Raw genomic sequence first — 27,946 nt, 5'->3', positions numbered from 1 at the left:
TCTATCTATATGTTGTTATTGAATTATAATTTCTTCTTTTTAGAATTGTTTTTATGTTGGATTGTGTGATATTGGTTGATCGGATGCATATAGAGTACTATTGCGATGAGATCGAATAAAATTGTCAAAGTTTAAGTTAGTAATTTTTTCCCAACAAATTTAAGAAGCAAAAAGGAGAATAGATTCTGTTTAATGTGATTTTCAAGCAACAAGTAAAAATGTAATCTATTATCATTTAGTTTTGTCATGTGTTTCTCTTCTTCCCAGTGGTGTTTACCCAAAGATATATTTCTGGATCCCAGTGGTGTTTACCCAAAGATATATTTCTGGATCCCAAAGATATATCTCGCATCTTCAATTCAATTCTTCACATATCATGGTAGCTAATTAATCATTCTAGTACATCTATGTAGATCCTCTTCTTTTTCTTTCTTTTTTTTTTCTTTTATATTAGGATTGAATTCTTAAAAAAATGAAACTTTTAAGGTTATGTTATGTTACTATTGCCATGATGTATATGGTTATCGTTGTTGATCCATGAATAAGAATCCTTAACTTGTTGTTTTTTGACTTTGTTAATATTGTCTTTCAAAAATGTAACTATGTTTTTCTTTTTGTTGCAAATGAATCTATCTATATGTTGTTATTGAATTATAATTTCTTCTTTTTAGAATTGTTTTTATGTTGGATTGTGTAATATTGGTTGATCGGATGCTCATAGTACTATTGCGATGAGATCGAATAAAATTGTCAAAGTTTTAAGTTAGTAATTTTTTCCCAACAAATTTAAGAAGCAAAAAGGAGAATAGATTCTCTTTAATGTGATTTTCACGCAACAAGTAAAAAGTAATCCTATCAAGACTATCAATTTAGGGTTCAACAATAAAAAGAGAAAGACATTAGAATAAACTAAGAAAATAGAGAGATAAAAATAAAGATAAAGATAAACTTTGATTTCTTTGATTGATTCTAAATGTATCTATGAGACTACAATATATACTACTCTAAATGGATATTAAACCTAAAAGGCTCAAACACTACTGAAAGCCCAATTCAACCAAACATTCAAAAATAAAATAACAACTAACATTATATTACTAATTAAAATATCTAATTGCACCTCCTATCATAATCTATTATCATTTAATTTTGTCATGTGTTTCTCTTCTTCCCAGTAGTGTTTACCCAAAGATGTGTTTCTGGATCCCAGATGTTCCAGAGGTCCGAAGCTAAATGGCTTAAGGAATGCCAACACATGTTTTTTCCATGCTTTTGTTATAACCCTGATCCCTAAAGTTGAGTATCCTACTCATTCGGGGGATTCCCATCATATTTCTTTAGTGTGTTTTCTTTATAAGTTTGTTGTCAAAGTTTTGGTGGTTTCCTCTCTTTAATTAATAGTTTCTAAGGGGAGGTTTTTGGTCGATGGAGTTGGTGGACTTTGTTAAAAAAAATTAAAAAACCCAATTTTATTTTCAAGATGAATTTTTCAGAAGCCATATGTTTTAGTAAGTTGAAGTTTTCTAAATTATATGCTTGATTGGGTTGGTTTCCATGATAAATGGAGATCTTGTATGAAAGTGTGTGTTTGATAGTAATATTGTTGTGTTGGTTATTGGCTGTCCTACTAGTGAGATTAATATTCAAAGAAGCTTTAAGCATAGTGACCATTTAGCTCATTTTCTACTTTTGTTAGTTGCTAGGATCTAAGGGGTTTATTTAGAAACACATTGAAGCTCAATCTTTATTCTGGAATTAGAGTGGGTACCTCTGATCTTGTCATCTCCCATCTCCAATATGCATATGATATTCTCTTTTGGGTTGAGGTTACAGTTGATAATTTGTGGCAGATTAAAACCATTTTCTAGGGACTTGAGTTTGTCTCGTATCTTGTGTTAATTGTGCTAAGTGTAGTCTTGTTGGAGTTAATGTGGATTCAGTTTTATGGGTTTTGCGGGAGACTTGCTTCACTGTAATCTAGGGTCTTTGAATTTTAAATATCTTGGTTTATTAGTAAGGGTCAATCCTCGCTTTAAGACAACTTGAGACCCTTTTTAAATCTTATCTCTAGGCAGATCCATACTTAAAGGAATATATATATATATATATATATATATATATATATATATATATATATATATATATATATATATATATATATATATGAAAGGGATAATGATCCTACTTAATTCCCTTCTTAGTGATATCTCAATTTTGTTCTTATCCTTCCTTAAATTTTCTTTTAAGGTTTGGAAAGTTTAGTTGGGATTCAAAGAAGATTCATATGGGGTGGGGTCAAAGAAGATTTTAAGATTACTTGGGTTAGTTGGTCAGATGTGTGTAAACTAGGAGCGGTAAACGAGCATTTTGCGCCCTATAAAAGTCCACAAAAAATGGGGCGGAGCGGGACGACATAGTTAAAGGTGCAGGCCTAAAACTCTGGCCCGTCCCGCACTGGAAGTAAGGACGGGGTGGGTCGGGCCCACGCACACTGCACCTTTTTAGCCTAAAAATACAAAATTTATGTTAATATCTATCCCGACAAAAGCCCGCAAAAAAGACAGGCGGGCACTTTAGAAGGTGCATGCCTGAACCCTTGGCCCGCCCCGCACCAAAGTGCGCGCGCGTAAAACGGACATGGTCAATGGGTCGAACCTGTTTTTCCACCCCTAATGTAAACCAAAGGGGAGAGGTGGTTTAAGGGTTCAAGATCTCCATTTAGTTAACGTAGCTCTGCTAAGTAAATGTAGATGAAGGTTGATCTCGAGTGCGACGAGTCCATGGGTAGATACCATATCTGTCAGATATAGACCTGATAATGTTTACTCATTCTAAGGGGGGGGGACAATCCTCATATTATTGATTATTTTCCACCTGATGGAAATATGTATCTTTGTTGAGTTCTAAATTAGATGATCATTTTGATTGGTTTCTGGATGGCCTTCGAAGGAGAGTGGACGATGGCCTTCAAACCTCCTTTTGGGACGACCCTTGAGTGGGGTCTACTTATGTTAAGGTTAGGTTTTTGAGGCTTTATAGTGTCTCTAGTAAGATTGGTAAGTATTTTGTCGAGGTCGGGCCTTGGTGGACGAGGTGTTTCATTGGGACCTTAGATATAAGAGGTCTCTTTTTGGTGTGTGAGCAGAAGATGGTCAATTTTTTTTTCCTCTTTGCTCGAGATGTGATTCCATCTCAAGATCCTGACCAGTTATGGTGGAAACATGCCAAAGATGACGTGTTTTCGGTTGCCTTGACCTATTCTTCTCTTGTTGACCGACCCCTTCATCTACTTATCCTTCTTCGACAATGGGTTTGATTTTAACACTAATTTGGGATAACTAGGCACCTTTTAAAGTGATGATGTTTTCTTGGTAGCTCTTGCATGATAAGATGCCTACCAGGGATAATCTTTTTAAGCGGGGGATTATTTGTGGCACCTTGTTTTGTAGATTACTAATCAAGGAAGTTCCATTAAAGACAAACATGCTTTTGATGATGGCATCCAATCTTTAATGACAACAATTAAAGTCAAGCATAAACCGATTAAAGATGAAATTAGATTAATAAAGATTGATAAGTTGGATTCTATGTTGATTTCACTTAAAGGAATATAAACCAAGCCTCATCTTAAAATAAAGTTCAAGCAAGTGTTTACAAGATGGAAGCATCTGACAAGTCTTAAAGTATATGAAAGTTGACCTCGATACGTCTGAGTGAATTTGTTGTAAAATCATAATGGCTTTCTCGTAAAGTATACGTCTAACCCCACACACTCACACACTGAAACATATTTTTTAAACTTAGATTTCTCTAAAAATATTTTATAAAAAATTCCTTGAAGTTGTACCAGATGAGTTAGAAATTATCAAAAAAGCTCTGGGCAAATTTTGTCTTTGCCAATCGATTGACACCTTAACCCAATCGAGTGGGTCAGTTCAAAAATGCTCCCTAAGCAATTAGGACAACATCTTAATGAAGGCAACAACTAAATATATTTTCTTACATTTTTGAACTTATTAATTAATTAATTTTAGGCCTACGAATCGATTGGTGCATGATGCTAATCGATTGACTTATCATTTCTGGCTTTAAAACTTTTCCTTTTTTGTGACAACCTCTAGCCTATATATAGAGGTCGATTTCCACACATTTTAACATCCAGAAACGTGAGATCTCATTCCTCACTTCTCACTCTCTTTACATTTTTTTGTTTACTTTCTCTCACCAATGTTTAGCCGTAGCGCTTTTGAGATTTTGCGAATGAGGAAATTGTAATTATGGAAGGGTAGATCTGTAAGTTCACCGAGTAAGTTTGTTTTTGCCTTGGATGAACAACTTATTCATTTAGAGATTATTTGTTTGGGTTCAAAGATAACCCCGTGAAAACCTTTAGTTTGGAGATTATGTTATCAAGTCTCTGTTTAGGTTCGAGATCAACCCGCTGTTAAAATCTCACAAGTTTTTGGTTAGTCCTATATAAAACCAAATTTCAGTTTGCAAGCTCATCCCGATGTTAGAAGCTCTATAAGATTCAAGATCATTTCAGTTTGCAAGCTCATCCCGATGTTAGAAGATCTATAAAATTCAAGATCAGCCCGTGCAAAATATTGGTTTAAAGCTTGAAGACTATCTACTCTAAGTTTCTTGTGGATAAAAGCCTAACCGCATCGATCCACCATTTGAAGGGAGACTCACCGCTTCACTCCTTGTTTGCTGTTTGGTTGAAAGTTAGCCACAAACTTCATTTTTCTTGTATAAGGGGGTTCGAGAGTTCAACCTACTAAAAGCTCTTAAGTTTATTGAATACTCTCAAGAGAAATTCTTGGAGAGAGAATTAAGTCATTTTATTTTGACATAACCTCTATAATACATGGTGTTCTTCTCTCTCCCTTAAAATTTACAATATGTACTTTACTTTCCACTGCTTAATCCAAAAAAAAAAAATCTAAAGTGTTTTCAAACTCTTATGTTAATTCAAAAAGTTTTTCATATTCAAGTTTTTTTGAAGCACATAATTCACCCCCCCTCTTGTGTGTAGAGCTGTCAAAATGGATCGGTCCATCGAGCCCGAAAAAAGTCAAGGTCTGGTCCTTATTTTTTGTGCACATTTATTGATGGGCCATTTTTAGCCTGACCTGGAAAATTCCTAAAAAATATGGGTCAGCCCGTATGGGATATGGATAGTCCGCCAACCCAAATATATTTTTTAATATAATTAACATTCCCTAGCCCATAAAAAAATTCAACAGAGAAAATTTAATTAGGCAAGTCAACCAGCCAATACTCTTAGCCCAAACATCACACAGCCTGATCTAACGTCTCCTCACATTCAACCTAATATCAGACTATCACTATCCTCTCCTCCCAATCTCAAGAAACGTTGCTGCGAATAAAATTAATATTGCTCTCACTCTCTCAATCAATGTGAATCAAGTGTGCGGCTTTTCTCGTCTCTCTCTCTCACTCGCGTTTTGTGAAGTTCTCTCGCCTCTATTTTCAGGTAAGACGTGTATCTTCTCTCTGACTCTCTCACTGATTCATGGTTGAAACTAACTGTTGAACTTGAAACGGATTCACGTTAATTTTGTCCATAATTGAAACTGATTTTTACCGATTATTAACATTTTGTGATATATATATATATATATATATATATATATATATATATATATATATATATATATATATATATATATATATATATATATAGGTTTATCACCACCCTTTTAGTCCGATTCGAGGTCAATTCTGGCATCAAGTGGTTTCAGTCCCCTCCCGATCGCATTTATGATGTGCCAATTCATCTAGCTAGTTTACTAACTATTATTAATTAAAACTATTTTAACAAATAAAATGTATTAAAATCAACCGAAACATTTTTTCTTTTTTGTAAAGATGGCTATAATTCAAATGAGACACATTTATTATAATGAGAGGGAGATAGTGACACTTTCCCAACTGAGAAAATATTTATATTTGTTCCATAGTTGGTTGGTTTTTCTATTTGACTTTTCCATTGTTGGATGGTGGCATTTTTGGAACAATATAGTGATAGTTTCCCAACACAACTATCATTCTGATTCTAACTGTTAGTTAGCACCTATTACTACGTGTTGTATAACAAAAACAAATTTATGGTCATCATGATTGCAATTGCTATAAATTATATGGTCATCATTAGTAGGCATAATTTCACAATTAAAGTCAAATGGGACAAACTTGTTCATTAATAAGCTGCAGTATTCCTATTGTACGTGTCATAGAGATAAGACTCCACGTCTAGGCCGTTTTTATCTTCAATTTTAGCAAAGTGTGTTTAAATTTTTTATTTTTTATTTACACAATTTAACTTATATCATTAATAAAAAGATGTTCAATATAAGGAAGTATTAAGTGAAAATTGTTACGCCAAGACCAAGAATTGGCTTGTACTATATTTTTTTTTTATTTTTTTTTTTAAAATTAAATAATATTATTCTTATATTAAAGTCATTCGTCTACACTATATTTTACAGTTTTATTTTTTAAATTAAAAGTTAATCAACTTCATAATTTCACTAACAAATATTTTACATTTTATTAATCAAAATTTTTTTCTACTAAAAAATATATTTAATATCTAGATGTTTATTAACCAACTTCACAATTTCACTAACCAATATTTTATTTTTCACTACTCAATTTTGTTTTATTACTAAAAATTATTTTTAATATCTGGACGTTTAATAACTAACTTCATCACTTCATTAACCAATTTTTATTTTTATTAACCAACTTTATTTTACTACTAAATTATATTTAATATCTAGGTATTTATTAACCAGCTTCATCATTTAGTTAACCAACTTTTTATATTTCATTAACCAACTTTGTTTTACCAAGTCATTGTTCGTTGTTCACATATTATTCACAGACACTATTCACGTCATTGTTCGTAAATATATTTTTTATTTAAATTTGTTCATCGTAAAAATACAGTAAATAATATTTGGTGTAAGTATTGGATGTATAATATCGATGTAAGAATAACTACCCTATTTGTTATATGCTTGGTATTAAACAAACTGTTTTCATAAGTAAAGAAAGCGAATTTGTTTCAATTGACAAATTACTGTTTTGAAGAAATTACTTGATACTAGATTGTGATATCAAGATACATGATGTTACTTTTTCTATTACCAAAATACCAGTGTTATTAAATAACTGCCATGGACTATTGTGCAAAAAAAATTCGGCGGTTATGGCTAATTTGTGAAAAATATGTGTGCCATAGTGGTTGAAAGAGCTTATATAAAAGACACAGATTGAAACACAGGCTGATAAATTCTCAATTCAAGCTGAATATAAATCAGTATCTCAAAACTGAGGTTGAAAGAGCTTATATAAATAGTCTCATATATGCTAATATAGTAGGTTCTTTGATGTATGATATGGTATGTATTTGACCAAACATAACATATGCAGTAAGTCTTGTAAACATGTACATGACGAATATTGGAAAGACTCATTAGAAAGCATTAAAGTGGATTGTTAGGTACATAAATGAGTCTCTGAACAAAGTCCTAATTTATAGTTGAGTCTATGGTGAAGATATTAAAGCAGTAATCGAATGGTATGTCGACTCTGATTATGCAGTTTGTATGTATTCCAGAAAATCTATTTCTAGATACGTGTTCACTATTTTTAGCACGTAAATAAGTTAGAAAGTGACGCTTCATAAGGTTGTAGCCTTATCAACCACTAAAGCGGAATTTATCGCCTCATTAAAGTTGTGAAAGAAGCATTGTGGCTTAAAGGTTTATCTAAGGAGCTGAAACTTCAAGGCCAAGTTATCACTGTTAAATGTGATAATCAAAGTGATATACACGTGTCGAAGAATTCAGCCTATCATGAGCGAACCAAGAACATCGTTGTGAGGCTGCAATTTATCAGAGGGGTAATCAAGCGTGGAAAAGTCCAAGTGCTGAAGGTTTCAACAGATCACAATGTTGCTGATATGATCACCAAGACATTGCCAAGTTGTAAATTTTTCCATTGTATACAGTTGATAAAGTTGCATGAAGAAAGTTAGTTTGTTCTTTGACGTTATAGAGTTTGTTCCAAGGTGGAGATTTGTGAGATATTGGATCGAACTATAGTATGGTCGAATGGTAGCTTCTTGGTTCGACAATTTGACATGTTTATAGCATGTCTTCGAAGTCTGTTCTCATGCTGTAGTCGAAGTATGCTAGGATTGTTAGCATGTCGAATTAGGCTTGTTTGCTATACCAAATTATTTAAGTTAGCTTTTTTTCTAGGTTAGCTTGTGTAATGAGCCTGTGTGAAAAAGCCCATTAATTTAGAGTGTTAGTTTGCTTTTAAATAGCATAATAGTCTCTCATCATTGCATAGTGCAAATTCTAATTAGGGTGAGAGAGGTTATTTGTTATTCTATAACACTTATAATCTTGTTTCAAAGAGAAAGTAAGGAATAACAGTTTATAACCAATTCATTGTGCTTTTCTTGCTTCCCTCTTTTCTACCCTTGTGTGTTCTTGTCGATAAAAAAACCGATTATACTTTGTTATTCCGACATCGTTTTTACAACACTCACATATTAGAGGTCACTGGATACTCTGACTCAAATTTTCCTGGAATCCAAAATTGTGATTAGTCATGATTGACTCTGAATACGATAGTGTAGGTCTTCGATGCGGTAGCGTAGAGTGGACCTTCAAAATTAGCAACTTCAACACTCAAATCAATTACGTAATCCAAAATGGAGTAGAATGAAAATCTGGAAATAGTGTGTATACCATATATTTTACATATGCCAATTATATACAATGGATCATTGTTAGTGGGTTTCACCTTATTGGACTTAATGCTTGAGTGCTTCTGAATTTTTGATTAGTGCAAAAATATATATTATAGAAGAATTCTTTCTTTCGGTCGAAAGGATCATTTAAAAATAGTCAATACTAAAATTTGAAGTCTTTAAGGCTTTGTTTGCGAGTTTGGAGGGGAGAAGAAAGCTTCCGAAAACAAAATTTTAAAAAAATTTAGAAAAATATTTGACGTTTTTTGAAAAAATGATTTTGTTTAGAATGATAAAAGAGTCATTACCATTACTATATTTTTAATTTTCAAAATACTATAACAACCTAAAAGATATTTGAAAATTTTATGTAAGTCCTCTAAACCCTCATTAAATACAATTTCTGAGCTCCCCCATTTTATGGGGTTTTTGGTGTTATAAATCAAATCAAATCCTCCAAAATTCTACTATCCAAAATCTTTCTATTCTTTTCATCCAATCCTTCCTATTTTCCAAAATCTTCCTCTCTTTTTCCTCCAATCTCGCAAACAAAACCTAAAATATATGTGGAGCGAAAAAACAATTCTCTATATTTTTTTATTACATAAATAATTGAATTGAATTGGATTAAATTTTTGAATTGAAAATTGTAAAATTGACCCGATCCAACAAATTATCACCTAGGCATATATTGGAAATTTTATAATAATATACAATGCATTATATAAAATAAAATATTGTGAACATATAATAGCTTTTTTATACCCTTGTTCCCATGTTAACATATATCATCTAAGCCTAATTTTCGAAACTCAAATATCTCATGAAACTTAAGTTGATGCCAAGGTATGAGAAATAATTTAACAATTTTACACCAACATATTATATTTTTCTGATGTATTCTATATGTACTCTAGATTTTTTTTAATGATTTTTATGTGGAATTTTTTCAAATAATAAGTGTATAATTATTAATGAATAATGATATATGTATATGTGTGAGTGATAACGGGCAAAAATGGGATCCATTGATAGAGAGAAAACATACATGGGATAAAGGTGAAGTTGAGTCTCGAGAATCAGGGGTGTGTATAGCAGGACAACACGTGATTTGGGAAAATGTTGAGGTGAGTCTTATTCTTATCTAATGACTAAGATTCTCCCCGATGACAAATTTAATTTTGTATGATCAAAATAGAATCCAAGGATGAGTGTGTCAGACATATACTTCATTCATGACAATCACTATATCACTTCCCAAAAGTCTTCATTTGCAAATATTCTACTCACAATCTCAATCCACCATTCAATAACATTACTAAATATGAATGCATTTTTATATTCAATGAATTATCGTGACCAACTGATGATGATGCTATTTGGAGCTCAAGGAAATCTGTGTGGCCCGTGAACATCACAACCATAAAGAATATGTAGAATGAAATAGTCAAACAAAATAATCAATGGAATGTTTCTTTCTTTTTTTTCTTGTAAAGGAACAATCAATGGAATGTAAACATGTTCCCCTTTCCTTAAATTGAAGTAGTGTTCTCAGAGGTAACAGCATTGCTGCCAACGTCATTACTATCTTATAAAGAAAACAATGAATTTTGTGCATAGATATCAAATATATTTTAATTTATTTATTTTTAAAAAGTGAAATTCTATCTCATAAGGTATTTGACAAAAAAAAAAACTATGATTATATTTAAATTTAACTTAATTTTCTTTAAAATAAAGAGATGCTTATCTTGTTTGTTTAGCAAATAAATAATGAAAAAAAAATGATATTTTAACAATATTGACACTAAATTCAACGACAAATAAGATAGTAAATACAGTACCAATAAATTGTTAATTGTTTTTAATTAATGACTAATAAATATAAAAAAAAAGGTTAAATGGCTTTCACCCCTGCAATAGTAGCGAGACAAAATTGCATAATAGGGGGAAAAATTGTTAAATGTATTTTAATTAACGTTTTTTTAGAATTATAAAAATGTATTTTAAATGTATTTTTAAATATTTTATAATTGTATAATTATATAAATGTATTTTAAATGTATTTTATATTTATATTATTACAGTTTTTTTAATTTATATAAATGTTTTTAATAATTTTATTTAAATTTTTTGTTCAGTTTTTTTATAATTATATAAATGTATTATTTAATAATAATATAAATGTATTAATAATTTCAATAAATATTTTTAATTAACGTTTTAATTAATGTTTTAATTATATAAATATTTTTTTATAATTATATAAATGTATTTTTAATTAACGTTATAATTATATAAAAGTATTTTTTAATTATTTATTATTGCTTACAAAAACGTTAATTAAAAAAATTATTAAATAAATCATTTAAATAAAATTATAAAAAAACGTTTATATATAATCACTCACAGTATTTAAAATTATTTTAAATAAAGTTGAATAAAGTTTAATAATTAACGTTTTTAATTTTTATAAAGTTTAATAATTAATGTTTTTAATTTTTTTAATAAACGTTTTTTTAATAAATCTGTACAGTTTTTTTAAAAAAGAACATTTAAAGTTGAATAATTTAAATATGTACAGCTTTTTTAAAATTATTCATTTTATATGTGCAGCTTTTTTATAATCTATACTGAATGTTAAGAAAAGAATAATGCAAATAAAATTATTCATTTTATATGTGCAGCTTTTTAAATATGTGCAGCTTTTAAAAATTATTCATTTTTATACTAATGTCAAGCTTGCAGCAATTATATAGAACTACTTGGCAATTAATCATTTTTAAAAACTAGACCGATCTTCAAACCAGGGTACTAGATCAGTAGTATTGATCGAACCGCATGATAAAATTAAATTAAACCATATAACTCGGTTGAATAAACGAGTTTGTATAACAAAATTATATAATTATTAAACCGGTCTAAAAAGCTAAATAAATTAGAACCAAAAAGAAAAAGATGTTTCAAATAAATTTTGAAAAAAAATTTATCAAAACAACGTCGAATGACCTGCCGATTTTCCAAAAACAGCCGGTTCTTCGATTTTGACCAGTTCTGGCTGATTCATTAACTTATCCGATCAAACGATCAATCAAATCAATGACTCCTCCGACTCCAGATTCAACCGGTCAATCCGGTTTAATTATTGAACCACTGGTTTAAACTATCTTAACCATTTAATATGTTGTTGAGTTTTGATATTAATTTGGTGTATGAAAATAACAATGTTGAAATAATAAATGTATGTAAACAATCTGTCATGTGTTAAGACCATGCACGCTTATACTTTTAAGGCGGTTCAAAATAAGAACAAAAACAGAAGAAAAAGAAAACCTAAAACATTATTAGTAATTAAAAAACTTGTAGAAAGATTAAAAAATGAAAATGAAGAAAAGCATGATTTGAAACAATGTGAGTATGAGTCTGTATGCAGTGTGTCCTCAGTAACGGTCACATGGATTTTGCTATTTCTCTAACCGTGAAAACATTTACACCAACCACCACTCTTCGCTACTACATATTCCGCTCCAATAACATGCAATTCCAAGTACCACTCATACCACTTTCACTTGTTCTATTCTACTATATCCTCAATATACTTTATGGATACATCATGCAAGAAATCTCCTTTGAAGCCATGGAAGAAAGGGCCAACAAGAGGCAAAGGTGGCCCCCAAAATGCTTCGTGCGAGTATCGAGGCGTTCGACAACGAACATGGGGAAAATGGGTGGCTGAGATAAGAGAGCCAAAGAAGAGAACTAGGCTATGGCTGGGTTCTTTCGCCACAGCGGAAGAAGCTGCTATGGCTTACGATGAGGCTGCAAGGAGACTCTATGGACCAGATGCATACCTTAATCTTCCTCACCTGCAACCTCATTCTGTTTCGACTATCAAAACTGGAAAGTTCAAGTGGTTGCCTTCGAAGAATTTCATTTCAATGTTTCCGTCTTGTGGATTACTCAACGTAAACGCTCAGCCTAGTGTTCATTTAATCCATCAGAGGCTACAAGAGTTTAAGCAGAATGCAGTTGCTGCAGCAAGTCAATCACTTTCTAGTTCGTCGGAAGATCCAAAGACAGAAGAAACTCAGAATGTACTAGACAGCGATAAGAATCATGCAACTCAGAATGTACTAGACAGCGAAAAGAATCATGATGATCCTCCAAAGGAAAAAGATGTTCAGACGTCGGTGAATAAGATGGTTGGAGATCTTCAGGAGGAGAAACCACAGATAGACCTACACGAGTTTCTTCAACAGATGGGAATACTGAAAGAAAATACACACTCCTCGGAACAAACTGAGAGTTCAGGAAGTTCAACAGTGCATGAAGCTGTGTCAAGAGATGACAATGATCATTTGGGAATATTTTCTGACATGAATATTAATTGGGAGTCATTGATTGAAATGCATGGAATTGAAGATATTCAGGAATCAGAAACCACCCAGCTTGAAGCATTTGACCCGAATGACCAGCTTAATTTCTCAACTTCCATTTGGAATTTTTAAGAAACTTAGCTGGTTTGTCAAGAAGAGAGGAACTACCTTAGCTATAGCTTATTTGGAGTTCAAATCTAGTTAGATATGGTACTCTACTTAGTAACTCAGCCTAAGCTTTAGACCATCAGACTGTTTTGGTTCTATTAGTATTCAATTGCTGTTTGTCTTATATGTGCTGAATTTCAATCTATTGAAGCAATTTAAGAGTAGGAAAGTAGCTAGGAAGGTGCTTATTTTAGTAGTTCTAGTGGCACAGAGCATGTCGCATTCACGCAATAAAGGAACAAATTTTAAGATTTTGACAGAAGAACTTTAAATTAAAAGTGATGTTTAGAAGCATCATATAGTAAATATTCTAATTCCAGATGATTCTAAAAGTAATAATATGGAGACCAATAATTTTCTCTTCTAAATAAAATGACGTTGCCTTCTTTCTTCTATAAAACATCAACCTTCTAGCAAAAAAAAAAAGATTTTAGAAATCTTCACAGATCTACATCACTAAAATCGACAAATTGATCACATAAGAGCAATAACAGCAATCTTCACCTTGGGGAATTTCGCCTACTAATTCTGGTACTCAGATGCACTCTGATATTCGCCGTGCTCTTCAAAATATTCAACCAACCGCTTTAGAAATCCATCATTACTGACTGTCTCAGTGTCACAGATAATACAGCATTGCCTTCTTGCTCGTGTAACGGCCACATTCATTCGCCTGCGATCACTCAGAAAGCCCACCTGAAACATATATTTCAAGTCTCTTCTTTTATTCTCTATGCCATTTTTACAAATTTGTCATGTAAGACATATCTGATGCAAATTAAAAACCAGCAGACTTGTTTAAAATACCTCCTTTTTTGAATTTGATCGAACCATTGATATAATAATGGCCTCCTTCTCCCTTCCCTGGAAACCATCAACTGTTGAGATCTCAATATCCTTCAGCGAGTTTTCCTTGTTTTTCAACATTTTGAGTAAAACAACCTGCCAAAAACAACATTGACCATACTGTCATCTTTCGTAAAACTATTTAAAGATGAAGTTTGAGCCCCCCAAACATTTATATATTAACAATGTTGTCAAACGCAGATCACAGAAAAATAGTGGGATATTCAAATTCTGCTGATTAACAGTGCTTTAGCATCGCTATAACTGCTATTTCATAGAACCACACTTTGTTCAAGTTCCACTATGCTATAATGCTGCAACACAACACTTCATATTAAAAGTTCCCGCAGAACAATTCCATACCTGAGCAGCATATGGGGTAATGATTCCAATATCAGAAGGAAGCACCCCGCTTTGCACTAATCGCTTTGCATGAGCCATAGCAACTTCAGATTCTCCTTCGTTAAGAGTGCTGTCTTCCTCATCTTTCTTTTCTTCCATATCACATCTGAAGCAATCAATATAATCAGCTGGATTATATTCTGTTTGAATGCTCCTATCAACAACTTATATTTTGCTTAAAATGAAATACAATGACTTTCTCACTCCAGCTTCCACATATCAGCTCAGATATTTGTTAAAATTCTAATACCGGTCACTGGATATTGATTAATCAAAATGCGAAATCATTGTGTATAAAATGATGGTTCAACAGTTTTTATTAGGAAGAGATTTTCACATTTTTATTCCACACGTCAAGACTAATCAAAATCAGTTCTGAGATTATGGATATTTCAACTAATGACATCATCCAACATACCCAGTTGTGTCTATGAGAAGAATGGTTGGTTCAGTTGAAGATGTCCTCTTCACATTCTCAAGATCATATAGTGTATGTGCAGCAACGCTCGGATGAGCCTTAACCTGTTATCACATAATCCCATGCATGAAAATCTAACAAAAAGTTTATCCCCTAATATAATCTAACTATTCAGTTCAGGATTGAAAAATTCTGCTTTTTTATTAGTGGTTTAACAGAACGAAAAATATATATTTCATTGTAATGCAAATATCAAGACAAGTGCTTTGAAAATTAGGAGCACCTTACTGTTGTAAAGCTCTTTAGAAGACCAATCCATGATAAGTTGATGCATACGATATTGGACGGTAAGCATAGATGTGACTTCCTCTCCATACAGATCTGCAAGTCGTTCGAAGAGGGTTCTTCCTAAGCCCTTCTTCTCAGCTTCAACACTTTGAATGGTGGGAGGAAGCTGAAGATGATCTCCTGCAAGTATACATCTTGTACCCTAAAACAATGAATTCCACTTAATTCATTATAATCAAAGTGACATTTGAAATAATGATTAGAAAGCAATGTATTTTAAATTTTAATTCTGAATCAAGTGCAGGTTTAGTATTAGTCTGTTAGTTTTGCCAGTTCAAAGCAACTTCTTTTTCAGACATTATTGGAGGAACGAAAAATGTTGTTGGAGATTATGATTATTAATGGCCGTAGTTATAGTAATAGATGACGGCAGCAATAAAACATAACCTAACAAAGGCATGCAATCAAGAGAAGATAAAAAGGAAGTATGAATACAACAGTGTAATGAATATCATTGAATGTAGTGTTTAGGCATCAACATTACCTTTAGCAGAGGTATCCAACAAGCTATCTCAAGTGCTTGAGCAGCTTCGTCAATAATCACCAAATCAAATGAAGTGCGCTCAAGTTTCTTAGTGAAAGCCCCAATCAGAGTAGTTAATATTACATCTGCAGTTTTAATCACGTCTGTAACAGCAAGCTGTTGCCTTTTCCGCTCTTCTCTAGATAGAGTCCTAAGTTCCTTCTGTATTTCCCTCCTCGTATTTTTTTCTTTGGTTTTTAGCAGCTTTCCATTCAATACCTGGAAAAAAGAAAATCAATGTTGCTAAGCATTATGCTAAAATGAAGTTAATGCCGACATCAATCATCAAAGATAATATCATATGAAACATTAGAACATCAAGTAGATGACACTATTAATCTTGGTAAATGATAAATTAATTTATACTTAGAATGGAGATTTGGTTCAGTGAGAAAATCAAGAGAATTAAGAAAGTTGGTTTCCGTATTAGTTTTTTGATAATTGGTGTTGTTTTACAAGTTGATCCTTCATGAGAGAATTAGTTAATACTTTCATAGAGTAGTATTGCAGAAAAAGATGTAACATAAATAAGGATAAGGTGGTAAAGAAATAATTAATGTAGTTGAAAACTTGAAAAGGGTTTTATAAAAAGAAACCAAGAAAAAACTCAAAAGTACACTTAGGGACAGAGGTAGTAAAACCTTACCTTCATTTCTTTCCGAATGTCATTTGCAAGGCCACTATTATCTCCTCGTAGTACCTAAATTCAAAGAAATTCAATATGAGAGGGAGAAAACAAGTATGATACAAGACAAAAATAACATTTCATTTGAAGCTTCAATAAGAGAGAGGCTGTCCAAATAGATTGGAGTGCGAGCACTTTTGAGCTGGGTGGTATTGCCTTTTTTTTTTTTTTTTTTCAGTTTTTTGTTTTCTTTTGTAGCCCTAGGAGAATCTTGCCTTCCTGACTTGCTCTTCTGTTAATTCTCTTTATGGAATCTTCTTTTATTAACAAAATAATAAGTTAACAGAGGATAAATACACAACACTGAAGTAAATTTGGCCATTTTACTGATGCTATTGTGGAATAGTAATAAAAAGAGGTGAAAGAAACCATGAAGAGAAATATTAAAATTTTATCATTTAAACAGGTGGTCGCTGTGTACCTGAGCATCCAGTGCACTGTCCAGTACTTGGGGCAATAAACGTGCAGGGTGACCAATCCTCACCAGCTTAACTCTAACATAAATGTTGGATATCATGCATGAGAATTGGCATGTGATTTTACACTCTTGATAAAACTAAACCAAGTAAGAACACATCTCTCCACAGAATGAGGAAAATAACAAAATAAATAGAAGCTTTAAAAAAGGCTTGCAAATTTTAAAATCTATAATTTGCACATCATCAGTATTTTGTCAAGGGGAAGAACTTTGGAGTAAGAAAAAACATATTCATTCATTCTAACATTACTGATTCTGTAAACAATTTTCTGCAGGGGGTAGACACTGTTTATCTGTGCTATTCAGTGTAAAATCTGCCAGTCTGAAAAACCAGCCAATTATTTTAGTGCCAAAGAGATGATAAAATGATTATACCTGTGTGGAACTAGCCGCTCAACGATGTTGTCAACAGCAATATTTGAGGCAGCACAAACGAGAATCTTAGATCCACGTTTCACTTCTTGTAATATAATTTCAACCACTGTTGTAGTTTTTCCAGTTCCAGGAGGTCCATGTAGCAAAAAAACATTCTTCGACGATAGGGCTTTTGAAATTGCATCTTTCTTTGGAGATAAGAAAATGTAAATACATGATTTTAGAAACATAGGCCAAATCCCAGATGTGCAAAGAAAAAAAATTATGAATACTCTAGCAGAAACACCATTATTGTGAAAATAGGGATGTATTGTTTAGTTGCTATCCTAAAACCCACGAAAAATAAGATCACAACATAATTAAACCACTTAAATTTGATTTCGCATAATTCACAAGAGTTTTACCAAGAACAATGCTACATATCCATTCCCCTAACCATACAGTAACAAACAGGAAGGAACAGTTTACTGCCGAGGTGGTTAAAGTCACAAACTACCATTGTATCCATAATTTTGAATGCTATAATAATCAACTAACGATTATATCAAAACTCTTAGCTGATTAATAGGTCCACTAATTTCCAACCAACATCATATAGAGCACGTTCAATATTTTAGCTTAGTTACTTATCTCATAAGTAATTGATAAAATTCATCTAATCTCAGTTCAATTGTATCTTTCTAGTTATGCTTGGACGGACAATAAGGGTCTGTTTGTATTGGCTTATTTGAGCCTACCTACTAGCATAAGCACTAATGAGATTATTTGGGGGAGCTGATGAAAATAGCTTATGACATGTTCACAAGTTGTTTCCAACTTATTTCCATCAACTCTCTAGGATAACATATGAAAAGAACTTGTAGCTTATATGAAAATATTTTGACTTTATTCTATATTTTGTAATTGCTGTATAAATAGCTTATACATAAGTACTTATATGATGAACACACTTTGAATGTCATTTTAAACAATAGAGTGGTCAGTGAGTATTATCGTTGGCACTGGCAGATGGTGGTCTGTGGCGGAGAACCAAAACATAGCCATAACAACCGTTTTATGGCAGAAAAACCCAAAAACCACCACGGATATCCGCCATGGCAGATATTCGATAAAACTGAGAGTCTTTAATGATTCTGAATTGAAAATATACTTTATGGAGTCCTGAAATTACAATTCTTTAAATTTCCCTTAAAGAGGACTTATGGATAGCAATAGGAATTATTAGACATATTTGTGCAAAAAAATGTGAAATATGACTTACACTAATTACATAAAATAGACAACTGGAAAAAAATGAAATCTAAAACGACCAAGCAAGAAATTAGATTACACACCTGGGAGTGATCAAGATTTCTATTAACGGAAGTGAAGGATACATCCTTCTTGGACACTGTTGGTTGCCTCTCCCCAAACAAGACAGGGATTAGATCAGAAGCAGGGCCCTTATGCACACCTTTACTCAACTGTATTAATGCATCTTTCATCCTGTGATATGTCACCTGGATAAACGATAAACAATTCTGTATATAAGAACCCAAGAGCAAGTAATTGAGTAAAAAAATGGATAAAATCCCAAGCAAGGTGCTAACATGTATGTTTACAAAAACACATAAGAAAACAGTCAAGGAACTAATCAAAAGCGAGATACAAAGCATCACAATGAGTTCCTATTTAGTGCAGTTCATATATTTCACAAAAACATACAGTTAACGGCTTTGAATATCATTTTATTAATTGAATTGTCTATAATCAAACCATAGAACTATTCTAAACAAAAAGAAATAAGAAGTGCCTAGGGAGTAGGAGTTTATCGTCATACCTCATTTGCAACTTTTTCCAGCCTTAGGGGACTGTTTAAACCATCTTCTGGTATATCATCAAAAGCTACAGTAATTGATGAGTCCTGTTAGAAATTGCATCAAACAAGCAAGTTAAAGTAATATCCAAAGGCAAGACCGTCCACAGCTAATGGCATGGGCAATTTTTTTCTTTTCCCAAAGAAAACCAATCATATACCTTCAATCTGTAAACTACACCTTGCCCAAGAGCAGGAGAACCTAAATCAGCCTTGTTGAGTTTTAAAACAACAACATCATGAGTACCAAACTGCACAAAAAATAAAAACTCATTAACTCCTAAAAGTAATACAATATCGATTTAATTCATGGAAAATAGCCTCAATCCTTATCAGTGCCACAAGATGCTTTTGTTTTATGGCATAATAAAAAGTCAAAAGGAAAGAGAAACTATGCATACAATAAAAGTAGGCTTATAAAATACACTGCTAAATAAACCCTACGGAAATTAGTCGACTCAACCGTTAACAGAAGACAGAGATAGAAGAAAATCACCCCTTTACCTTGTGTGCAGGAAGAACATCTGCTTTTGTGGATTGGAGCTCGATCAGAGACTTTCCCATAAGCCCTGTCTATTTTCAGAGTAAAACAACAAAAGAAGAGTCACGATATAAGAATACCATATGAATTGAAGCTCCACCTGCTTACTACTTAAACGCACAGAAAAACATGAAGGAAAAAACCAACTATATACCTAGTTCCTTTTACTTCATAATCTTATAAAATATCTCAACATTAATGAAATAAGTGAAATATAAAATCAAAATTCAAACATCCACTTTCATTGTTATTCTCATATTTTTGAATCCCATCTTTTTCTGTCTTTTAACTTTGTCTCCATTATCAAACCATCAAATTACATAACAACAACCAAGTCTTATCCCACTAAGTAGGGTCTACTACATGGATCAACATTTGCCATAATGTTTTATTTAAAACCATGTTTCTATCCAAATTCTTAATCTCGAGGTCTCTCTTAATACTTTCTATTATAGTTTTTCTACGTCTTCTTCCTCTACCTTTAGTTGTCTGACTTCTCTCCATCTGATATACTCTCCTTACCATAGAATCTACATGTCTTTTCTCTACCTGCCTATGTTAGCTTTGCTACCGGTCCCAAGTCCGAATAAAAGGGGAGGGTTGTGTTAGGCAGTCGACGGCCAACGTAAAATTTCGTCAAATCTCTATGACATCAACATCAAATTACCCACATTGAAAAAAAACCTTATTCCAAAAACACTTGCGTAAAGGGTATTGTGAAAACAAGAGAGGAGAACTGAAAATGAGGTAACCTGAACATCCACACACTTCAAATTCAGGATTGTTGATCCTCTCTTTTGAGCAGTATCCAAATTCCTGGATGCACCAGTAGCGATTGAACTTGATATCTCAGCCTCCTGAAGCAAAAACCCCATTCATTCATATTCATACTTACTGAAGCGACACTATTAAGCATTGTTTGAAAGTTATAGTTTTTTTCAATGTTCAAATCGAGTAAAACACAATTCAATGAAAAATTGAAACTACACGGAAAATTAGGGTATCTGAAAGTTGAAGCGTATCGTTTGAGAAGTGAATTGGATTGGAAAAGAGAGGAAGAAAGTGGGTACCTTCTCCAAATCGAGAAGAGGGGCAGTGATGGAGATGAATTGGTCCAAAGAGAGAGGTGGTGATTTCTTCTTAGTCGCCCCTCTCTCCATTGCCACCGTACAGAGAGCGAGAGAGGTGAACCAACGTTAGCGAAATGCAGGGAGCAGTAGTAGAACTAAACTCACGTCGCCTGAACCCATTTTTGCGTTCTTCTTCTTATAATTTTTTTTATTGAAAGTCTTTTTTTTTAATGCATTTTTTTTCATAAATATTTACAAGGTTTAATTGTAATTTGGTTTTTCTATTTTTTTTTAATTTTAAATATCTATTCTAATTGTTGTCAAAAAAAAAAATATCTATTCTAATTTTTTTCTTCTTTTTCAAGTGTTTTTTTTCAAGTGTTTTTTTTCAAGTGTTTTTTATTATATCATAGATGACACTGGTTTGATGACGTGTCAATGCAATATATGTTAAAATTTAATCTATATTATTTATTTAATTTATATTAATTATTCAATTGTATTAATAATATATATGTGTATGTGTGTGTGATTTGCTAACGTTGACCCACTTAATTTTATTAGTAACATACACTTTAGGGTGCATTTAACTATTTTTCAGTTAAAGCTTGCTAAAACACACATTCATGAGTTTTGCTAAAATAGACTCACTTATTTTTATGACGGTGTGTTTTAGCAACATACACCTTAAGAAGCATTTAACTATTTTGTAGTTAATGCTTGCTAAAATAGACATTCACAAAAACTAGTTGGTGTAAGTTAGCAAACCTCTATATATATATATATATATATATATATATATATATATATATATATATATATATATATATATATATATATATATATATATATATATATATATATATATATATATATATATATATATATATATATATATATAGTTTAAAGGTAGTGCACTGACAGTGTAAATAAACTTTACACATACATCCAATCAAAATCCTTACACCTTCCATGTCATATTAATTTTTTAAAATTAAAATTGTGTTTTAATTGGATAAATGGTTGTGATTGGTTGACAGTGTACAAATATTTTACACTGTCAGTGCATATCCCTTTTTCTCATATATATATATATATATATATATATATATATATATATATATATATATATATATATATATAATAGGATTATATAACGCCAAAATAAACTGATACCAAAGAAGTAGGGAACTAAACCAAAATCCACTCAAGGATAACAAAATCTAAAGAAAGACAAATCAAGCTGATTATTAACAAAATCAGCTCTCAAAAAATTAGGGATCGAAATAAAGTTTGTGTAATCTGGAATCGTTAGTCCTAAATTGACAAGAGATTCCGCACAACTATTTTCGTCTAAAAAAATGAGTTGCAACAAAAGACATGTTAGACGTTATGTTGACACAATTGATTCACCTGGTACGAACTTGCCACAACACGTTGAAAGGAGGAGAAAAAGCTTTCACTACTGCTATAAAGTCAGATTCTAAGCAAATATTCCGCCAACCCTTCTCATGAGCAAACTTAATTGCAAACATCGCACCATTGAGTTCGGCAATAAAACTAGCAAACACTCCAAAGAACCTATCATCATAATCTCTAACAATAATATTCATTCACCACGTGCTCTTATACTTCTTTTCATCATTTTATTATAAAATTAAATTTAATATTCATGTACCTTATTTAATTATTTTTATATTTTGATAAGGAAAAAAAATCATCAAAGGCACAAAAAATGCTAAGATCACCCCAATTACATGCGCACTCCTACAATATAAAGTAGTCAAATATGACATTTTCTTCCTGGCAAAGAGAGCCAGCTCTAATATATTTTGTAATAAATATCAGTTGTCAACTAACATAACTACCCTCTAAAGACAAATACAAATCATGAAATTGATGTTTCAAATTCAACATTAATTCACACAAGCTACGTTAGCTTCTTCTAATTAATACAATGTCCATGTTCATGCAGTAACCTTGAGTTCACAACTCTAACATTGAAATCAACATATAGTATATCCTTTCCAACACGTAACTTCACAGTCTTCTTCTTCTCTCTATTTAATAATTTGCAATCTTATTTTATTTCTATAGCAGCAATGAAGAAGAATGCATCATCTAGTTCTTCAGAGCATAGCATGTCGGCAACCACTCCTCTTCTTGATTTGAAAAAGGTAACTAACTACTTTCACTCTCCAACTACAATAATCTAATGCATGCATAAGCTGCTTTGAGTTTGCTTGTTTCAACATATCTATTAACATAAATATTTATAAAAACAACTTATAAAATCGTTTATGGTATACTTAATTAAGTTGTTTATCCGAGCAATGCTTGATTAATGTTTTGTTCCTTTCAATTTTCTCTTTTGCTTTGTTTTTTGGAATAGGAAGCTGAGATATCAAGTGGTGAAGGGTCTCAAAATAGGGTCATAGAATTAGAAGATGAAGGAAAAGATGAATATAGCATTAATGATAGTCCCATTGAACAAGTGAGGCTAACAGTTCCAATCACTGATGACCCTTCTCAGCCAGCACTCACTTTCAGGACTTGGATTCTAGGATTAGCATCATGTGTGCTCCTTGCATTTGTGAATCAATTTTTAGGCTACAGAACCAATCCTTTGAGCATCTCTTCTGTGTCAGCTCAGATCATTACACTCCCACTTGGGAAACTTATGGCTGCAACACTTCCCACACAAGCAATTCAAGTCCCTTTCATAACCTGGTCTTTTTCGTTGAATCCGGGGCCATTCTCTTTGAAGGAACATGTTTTGATAACTATCTTTGCTAGCTCAGGGTCTAGTGGTGTTTATGCAATTAACATCATCACAATTGTTAAGGCTTTTTATCACAGAAGTATTAATCCAGTAGCAGCATATATGTTAGCGCTATCGACTCAGATGCTAGGGTATGGATGGGCTGGAATTTTCAGAAGGTTCCTTGTTGATTCACCTTACATGTGGTGGCCTGCAAACCTTGTGCAGGTGTCTTTATTTAGAGCATTTCATGAAAAAGAAAAAAGGCCTAAAGGAGGAACTTCTAGGCTGCAATTCTTTTTCGTAGTCTTTGTAGCTAGCTTCGCGTATTACATTGTTCCAGGATATTTCTTCCAAGCAATATCAACTGTCTCTTTTGTTTGCTTGATTTGGACAGATTCCATCACTGCGCAACAGATCGGATCAGGCATGAAAGGCCTTGGCCTTGGTTCATTTGGCCTGGACTGGAACACAGTTGCTGGCTTCTTAGGTAGTCCTTTGGCTGTTCCTGGCTTTGCCATCATCAACATAATGGTTGGATTCTCATTGTATATGTATGTTTTGGTTCCAATTGCCTATTGGAACAATTTATATGAGGCTAAAAAGTTTCCCCTCATTAGCTCTCACACATTTGACTCTACCGGTGCAACTTACAACGTTACTCGGATCCTCAATACCAAAACTTTTGACATTGATATAGACAGTTACAACAATTACAGCAAGATCTATCTTAGTGTCATATTTGCTTTCGAGTACGGATTGAGCTTTGCAGCTCTTACAGCCACAATTTCACATGTTGTCCTCTTCCACGGAAAAATGATTCTCCAGATGTGGAAGAAGACAGCAAGTTCACTAAAAAACCATCTCGGAGACGTCCATACAAGAATTATGAAGAAAAACTATGAGCAAGTTCCTGAATGGTGGTTTGTTTCCATTCTAATTCTAATGGTTATGATGGCTTTAGTAGCTTGCGAAGGCTTTGGCAAGCAACTTCAACTTCCATGGTGGGGAATTTTTCTTTCTCTAGCAATTGCATTAGTTTTCACTTTACCAATTGGTGTCATTCAAGCAACAACAAACATTAGCACAGGTCTCAATGTGATCACGGAGTTGGTTATCGGTTTCATCTATCCAGGAAAGCCACTAGCTAATGTAGCTTTCAAAACCTATGGTCATATCAGCATGGTACAAGCACTTGCTTTTCTTGGTGACTTCAAATTAGGCCATTATATGAAAATTCCACCAAAATCAATGTTCATTGTGCAACTTGTTGGCACAGTAGTTGCATCATCTGTTCACTTTGGAACGGCATGGTGGCTTCTAACATCTATCGAGAACATATGCGATGAATCATTGTTGCCGAAAGGTAGTCCTTGGACATGTCCAGGTGATGATGTGTTCTACAATGCTTCAATCATATGGGGAGTTGTAGGCCCAAAGAGAATGTTTACCAAAGACGGCGTTTATCCTGAGATGAATTGGTTTTTCCTTATTGGTCTACTTGCACCTGTTCCAGTGTGGCTTCTATCTATCAAATTTCCTAACCACAAATGGATTCAACTCATTAACATTCCTATCATCATTGCAGGTGCATCAGGCATCCCTCCAGTGAGATCTGTGAATTATATTAGTTGGGGAATTGTTGGAATATTTTTCAATTTCTATGTTTATAGAAAGTTCAAAGCATGGTGGGCTAGATATACTTATATTCTGTCAGCTGGTTTAGATGCTGGAGTTGCTTTTATGGGTTTATTACTTTATTTTGCTCTACAGTCTTATGGTATATTTGGTCCATCATGGTGGGGTCTTGAAGCAGATCACTGCCCTTTGGCCAGATGCCCCACAGCTCCGGGTGTACAAGCAGAGGGTTGTCCTGTCCTTGACTTCCAAGTTACCATTCCATCTCCAATATTGCCAAGTTAATATGATAGTGGACATGTAAAATGTACAAAACTAAGAACATAGTTTATTTTGATATATGTGTATTTGAAATTTTTAATAATCTTTATTTTCACTATTGGTATCAAACTGTTATGAAATTATGTCTATCTTGGCTAGTGCTTTTCGTCCTTGGTGTGTAACCCTTGGCCTCGGATAAGAATTCCACTATGTCAGCTACAGTTTTCTACCATCTCTTTCATTTGACGCTAACCGCGAGATCCAATAAAACAAGCTCGAGTCTGAAGATCCAATCAACAAATATACCGTCAATACAACAACCAAGTATTATCTAACTAAGTGTGGTTGACTATATGAATCAAAATCCACTTAAAGTTCTATCCAAGAGTTGTTTCTATCCAATTCATTAATCTCTAGATCTTTCTTAACGCTTTCTTTTATAGATTATTTAAAATTGTTATCCATTCATGTTAATGGTCATCACTATTACATCTCTGAAGAAGATCTTGAAGTCATTTTTCATTGAATTGCTTCTATTTATATTTATAATAACATGAGCATTTACAACCATTAATTATAAATATTTTAATGATGATTTTCTAGTTTTTTTCTAAAAATGGAAAATATATACAATTAAGGAAAATCAAATCACTTCATATTAACATCCTCATCAAATTGACATGAGTGGGAAGGAGCATAAATTTATTAACAAGAAATTGATGATGTAGACGCGGAATGACCCTGGTAAAAATATTTACAACTTGAAACTGAGTGCTAACATGAGGAAGTGATATTGATTGATCATTATAGATATGATAGAATGAATGACAATCGACTTTGATATACTTGATGCGTTCATGAAAAACGGGATTTGCAACAACTTGCATGACACGTGTATTGACAGCATAAAGTGACATGAACTATGATTGAGGAAATCCAAACCCATACAAAAGACCACAAATCCAACTTATTTTTGACATGTCTACGATACTAAGATTCAGTTTTTTTACATTCCCATGAAATCAAAAAAGAGTCATGAAACATGCACCATTCAACGTCACTATCCAATCAACATCTATAAGCACTCAATCAAGGGACTATTTTGGAAGAAAAGAATAAACTAAGGTGTGAGGTTCCTTTCAAGTAATGAGTTACATGACTATTTACTGCTAGGTGAAGGTGGTGGGGAGAATGCATGGATTGACTTACTTGCTGGACAACAAAAGATATGTCAGGGTGAGTAATAATTTAGTAACTAAGGCTACCACAAGCCGCCAATACAATGGATTAGTCAAAAGATCAACATCTTCACAATTATATTTAATATTAACCACAAAAGTATCTATAACAGTAACACCCCAAATTAGATTATTTAAGAATAGTGTATTTATTTAATTATTATGTGGTGATAATTAAATAAATGGGGGCGATAGTAAGGGTGTGTGAACTTATGGTGGGAGTGTGGAGGGTAATTAGAAAAAGAGAGAATAATCAGAATTATTTTATTATTTAAACTAATTATTTGATTATATTATTTAAATAAAATAGACATATAAAGATTGAATAGAAGTTGTAGAGATATGGAGGGGAGGGTGGGAATTAGAGAGAAAATTAAGGGTAAAGTAGAAACATCATAATTAAGAGACTAGGTTTTTAGTGTAAAAAGAGAGTTGGAAGGAGGGAGTTGAGAAGTACCTAGAATTCTTGGGAGAAAAGAGGAAAATGAGGATAGGGCAAGAGAAAAAGCAATAAATGGCATAGGAAGAACATCCATTGATAGAGCTTGGAAGAATTTTGCAACAAAAATCTAAGGTAAGGGGGAGAATAGCTTTCAATAAAAAAGGCTTATGCATGAAGGGTAGGGTAGACGAGTCTTTAATCTCCAATAGGATTAATGAATTTTGTTGATGATAATGAATTTGATGATTCTATGTGATTTATGTGATTATGAGTATTGAATTTCATGTGTCAATGTGTGAATAAATTTATGTTTTGATGTGTTCATGTATTTTCCACCATTGATATGTTTGAAGGTTTTAGGGAATTGTGAAAGTATAGAAATCTATGATTATGTTTGTTAAACGATTAAATTATGAGGATGTGATGAGATAATGGTTGCAATGTTGGTTTACTATGTTAGAAACTCGAAATAAGTTGTTTTTGGTGTTAGGGAGTGTTTGGGGGGAGTTTAGGAATTAAATGATTCTGAGGCACATATTGAAAATTGAAATTTTAGGAAAAATAGCAGACGCCAATCGATTGGCCTAGGTGAGCAATTGATTGGTTTTTCTAAAAAATTATGAAAAACGCAACAGTAGGTTGAGGCAGTCGATTGGACTAGAAATGTAATCGATTGGTCTTTAATAAAAAATTGGAATTTAAAAAAAAAACACACGGACCAATC

General features: G+C 32.7%; 3 protein-coding genes across 5 annotated transcripts; 2 read left to right on the top strand and 1 right to left on the bottom strand.

Moving 5' to 3' along the window:
- The first annotated feature begins 12,374 nt into the window (after positions 1-12,374).
- LOC131610363 (dehydration-responsive element-binding protein 2F-like) lies at positions 12,375-13,505 on the top strand. The gene has a single exon (XM_058882287.1). The coding sequence runs from the start codon at positions 12,400-12,402 to the stop codon at positions 13,303-13,305; it is 906 nt and encodes a 301-aa protein (XP_058738270.1). The 5' UTR covers positions 12,375-12,399; the 3' UTR covers positions 13,306-13,505.
- Positions 13,506-13,607: 102 nt separating this feature from the next.
- Positions 13,608-21,067, bottom strand: LOC131610362 (uncharacterized). 3 transcript variants are annotated; one of them, XM_058882286.1, is made up of 16 exons: positions 20,883-21,067; positions 20,565-20,669; positions 19,776-19,844; positions 19,433-19,522; positions 19,236-19,319; positions 18,751-18,915; positions 17,417-17,604; positions 16,985-17,057; positions 16,525-16,578; positions 15,840-16,097; positions 15,291-15,497; positions 15,008-15,111; positions 14,551-14,695; positions 14,149-14,283; positions 13,846-14,037; positions 13,608-13,751 (listed from the first exon to the last, which is right to left on the bottom strand). In XM_058882286.1, the coding sequence occupies exons 1-15, from the start codon at positions 20,970-20,972 to the stop codon at positions 13,864-13,866; spliced, it is 1,941 nt and encodes a 646-aa protein (XP_058738269.1). In that variant the 5' UTR covers positions 20,973-21,067; the 3' UTR covers positions 13,608-13,751; positions 13,846-13,863. The 3 variants fall into 3 exon arrangements, with proteins under 3 accessions (XP_058738269.1, XP_058738268.1, XP_058738267.1); XM_058882285.1 differs by having other exon boundaries at positions 13,608-13,748; XM_058882284.1 differs by having other exon boundaries at positions 13,608-14,037.
- A 1,917-nt stretch (positions 21,068-22,984) lies between these two features.
- On the top strand, positions 22,985-25,657 carry LOC131612649 (oligopeptide transporter 5-like). Its single transcript, XM_058884412.1, has 2 exons — positions 22,985-23,059; positions 23,275-25,657. The coding sequence occupies exons 1-2, from the start codon at positions 22,985-22,987 to the stop codon at positions 25,564-25,566; spliced, it is 2,367 nt and encodes a 788-aa protein (XP_058740395.1). The 3' UTR covers positions 25,567-25,657.
- The last annotated feature ends 2,289 nt before the right edge of the window (positions 25,658-27,946 follow it).

The sequence above is a fragment of the Vicia villosa genome, linkage group LG6, assembly GCF_029867415.1.
Source record: "Vicia villosa cultivar HV-30 ecotype Madison, WI linkage group LG6, Vvil1.0, whole genome shotgun sequence".
NCBI classification, from domain to species: domain Eukaryota; kingdom Viridiplantae; phylum Streptophyta; class Magnoliopsida; order Fabales; family Fabaceae; genus Vicia; species Vicia villosa.
This window is presented reverse-complemented; position numbering and strand designations above follow the sequence as displayed.

Coding starts and splice junctions, on each gene's coding strand:
- LOC131610363 (XM_058882287.1), top strand. CDS start 12,400: ATGGATACATCATGCAAGAAATCTCCTTTGAAGCCATGGAAGAAAGGG.
- LOC131610362 (XM_058882284.1), bottom strand. CDS start 20,972: ATGGAGAGAGGGGCGACTAAGAAGAAATCACCACCTCTCTCTTTGGAC. Junction 19,845..20,564: donor TGAAGTGTGTGGATGTTCAG/GTTACCTCATTT, acceptor CTCTGAAAATAG/ACAGGGCTTATGGGAAAGTC. Junction 19,523..19,775: donor ATGTTCTTCCTGCACACAAG/GTAAAGGGGTGA, acceptor TTTTTTGTGCAG/TTTGGTACTCATGATGTTGT.
- LOC131612649 (XM_058884412.1), top strand. CDS start 22,985: ATGAAGAAGAATGCATCATCTAGTTCTTCAGAGCATAGCATGTCGGCA. Junction 23,060..23,274: donor CTCTTCTTGATTTGAAAAAG/GTAACTAACTAC, acceptor TTTTTGGAATAG/GAAGCTGAGATATCAAGTGG.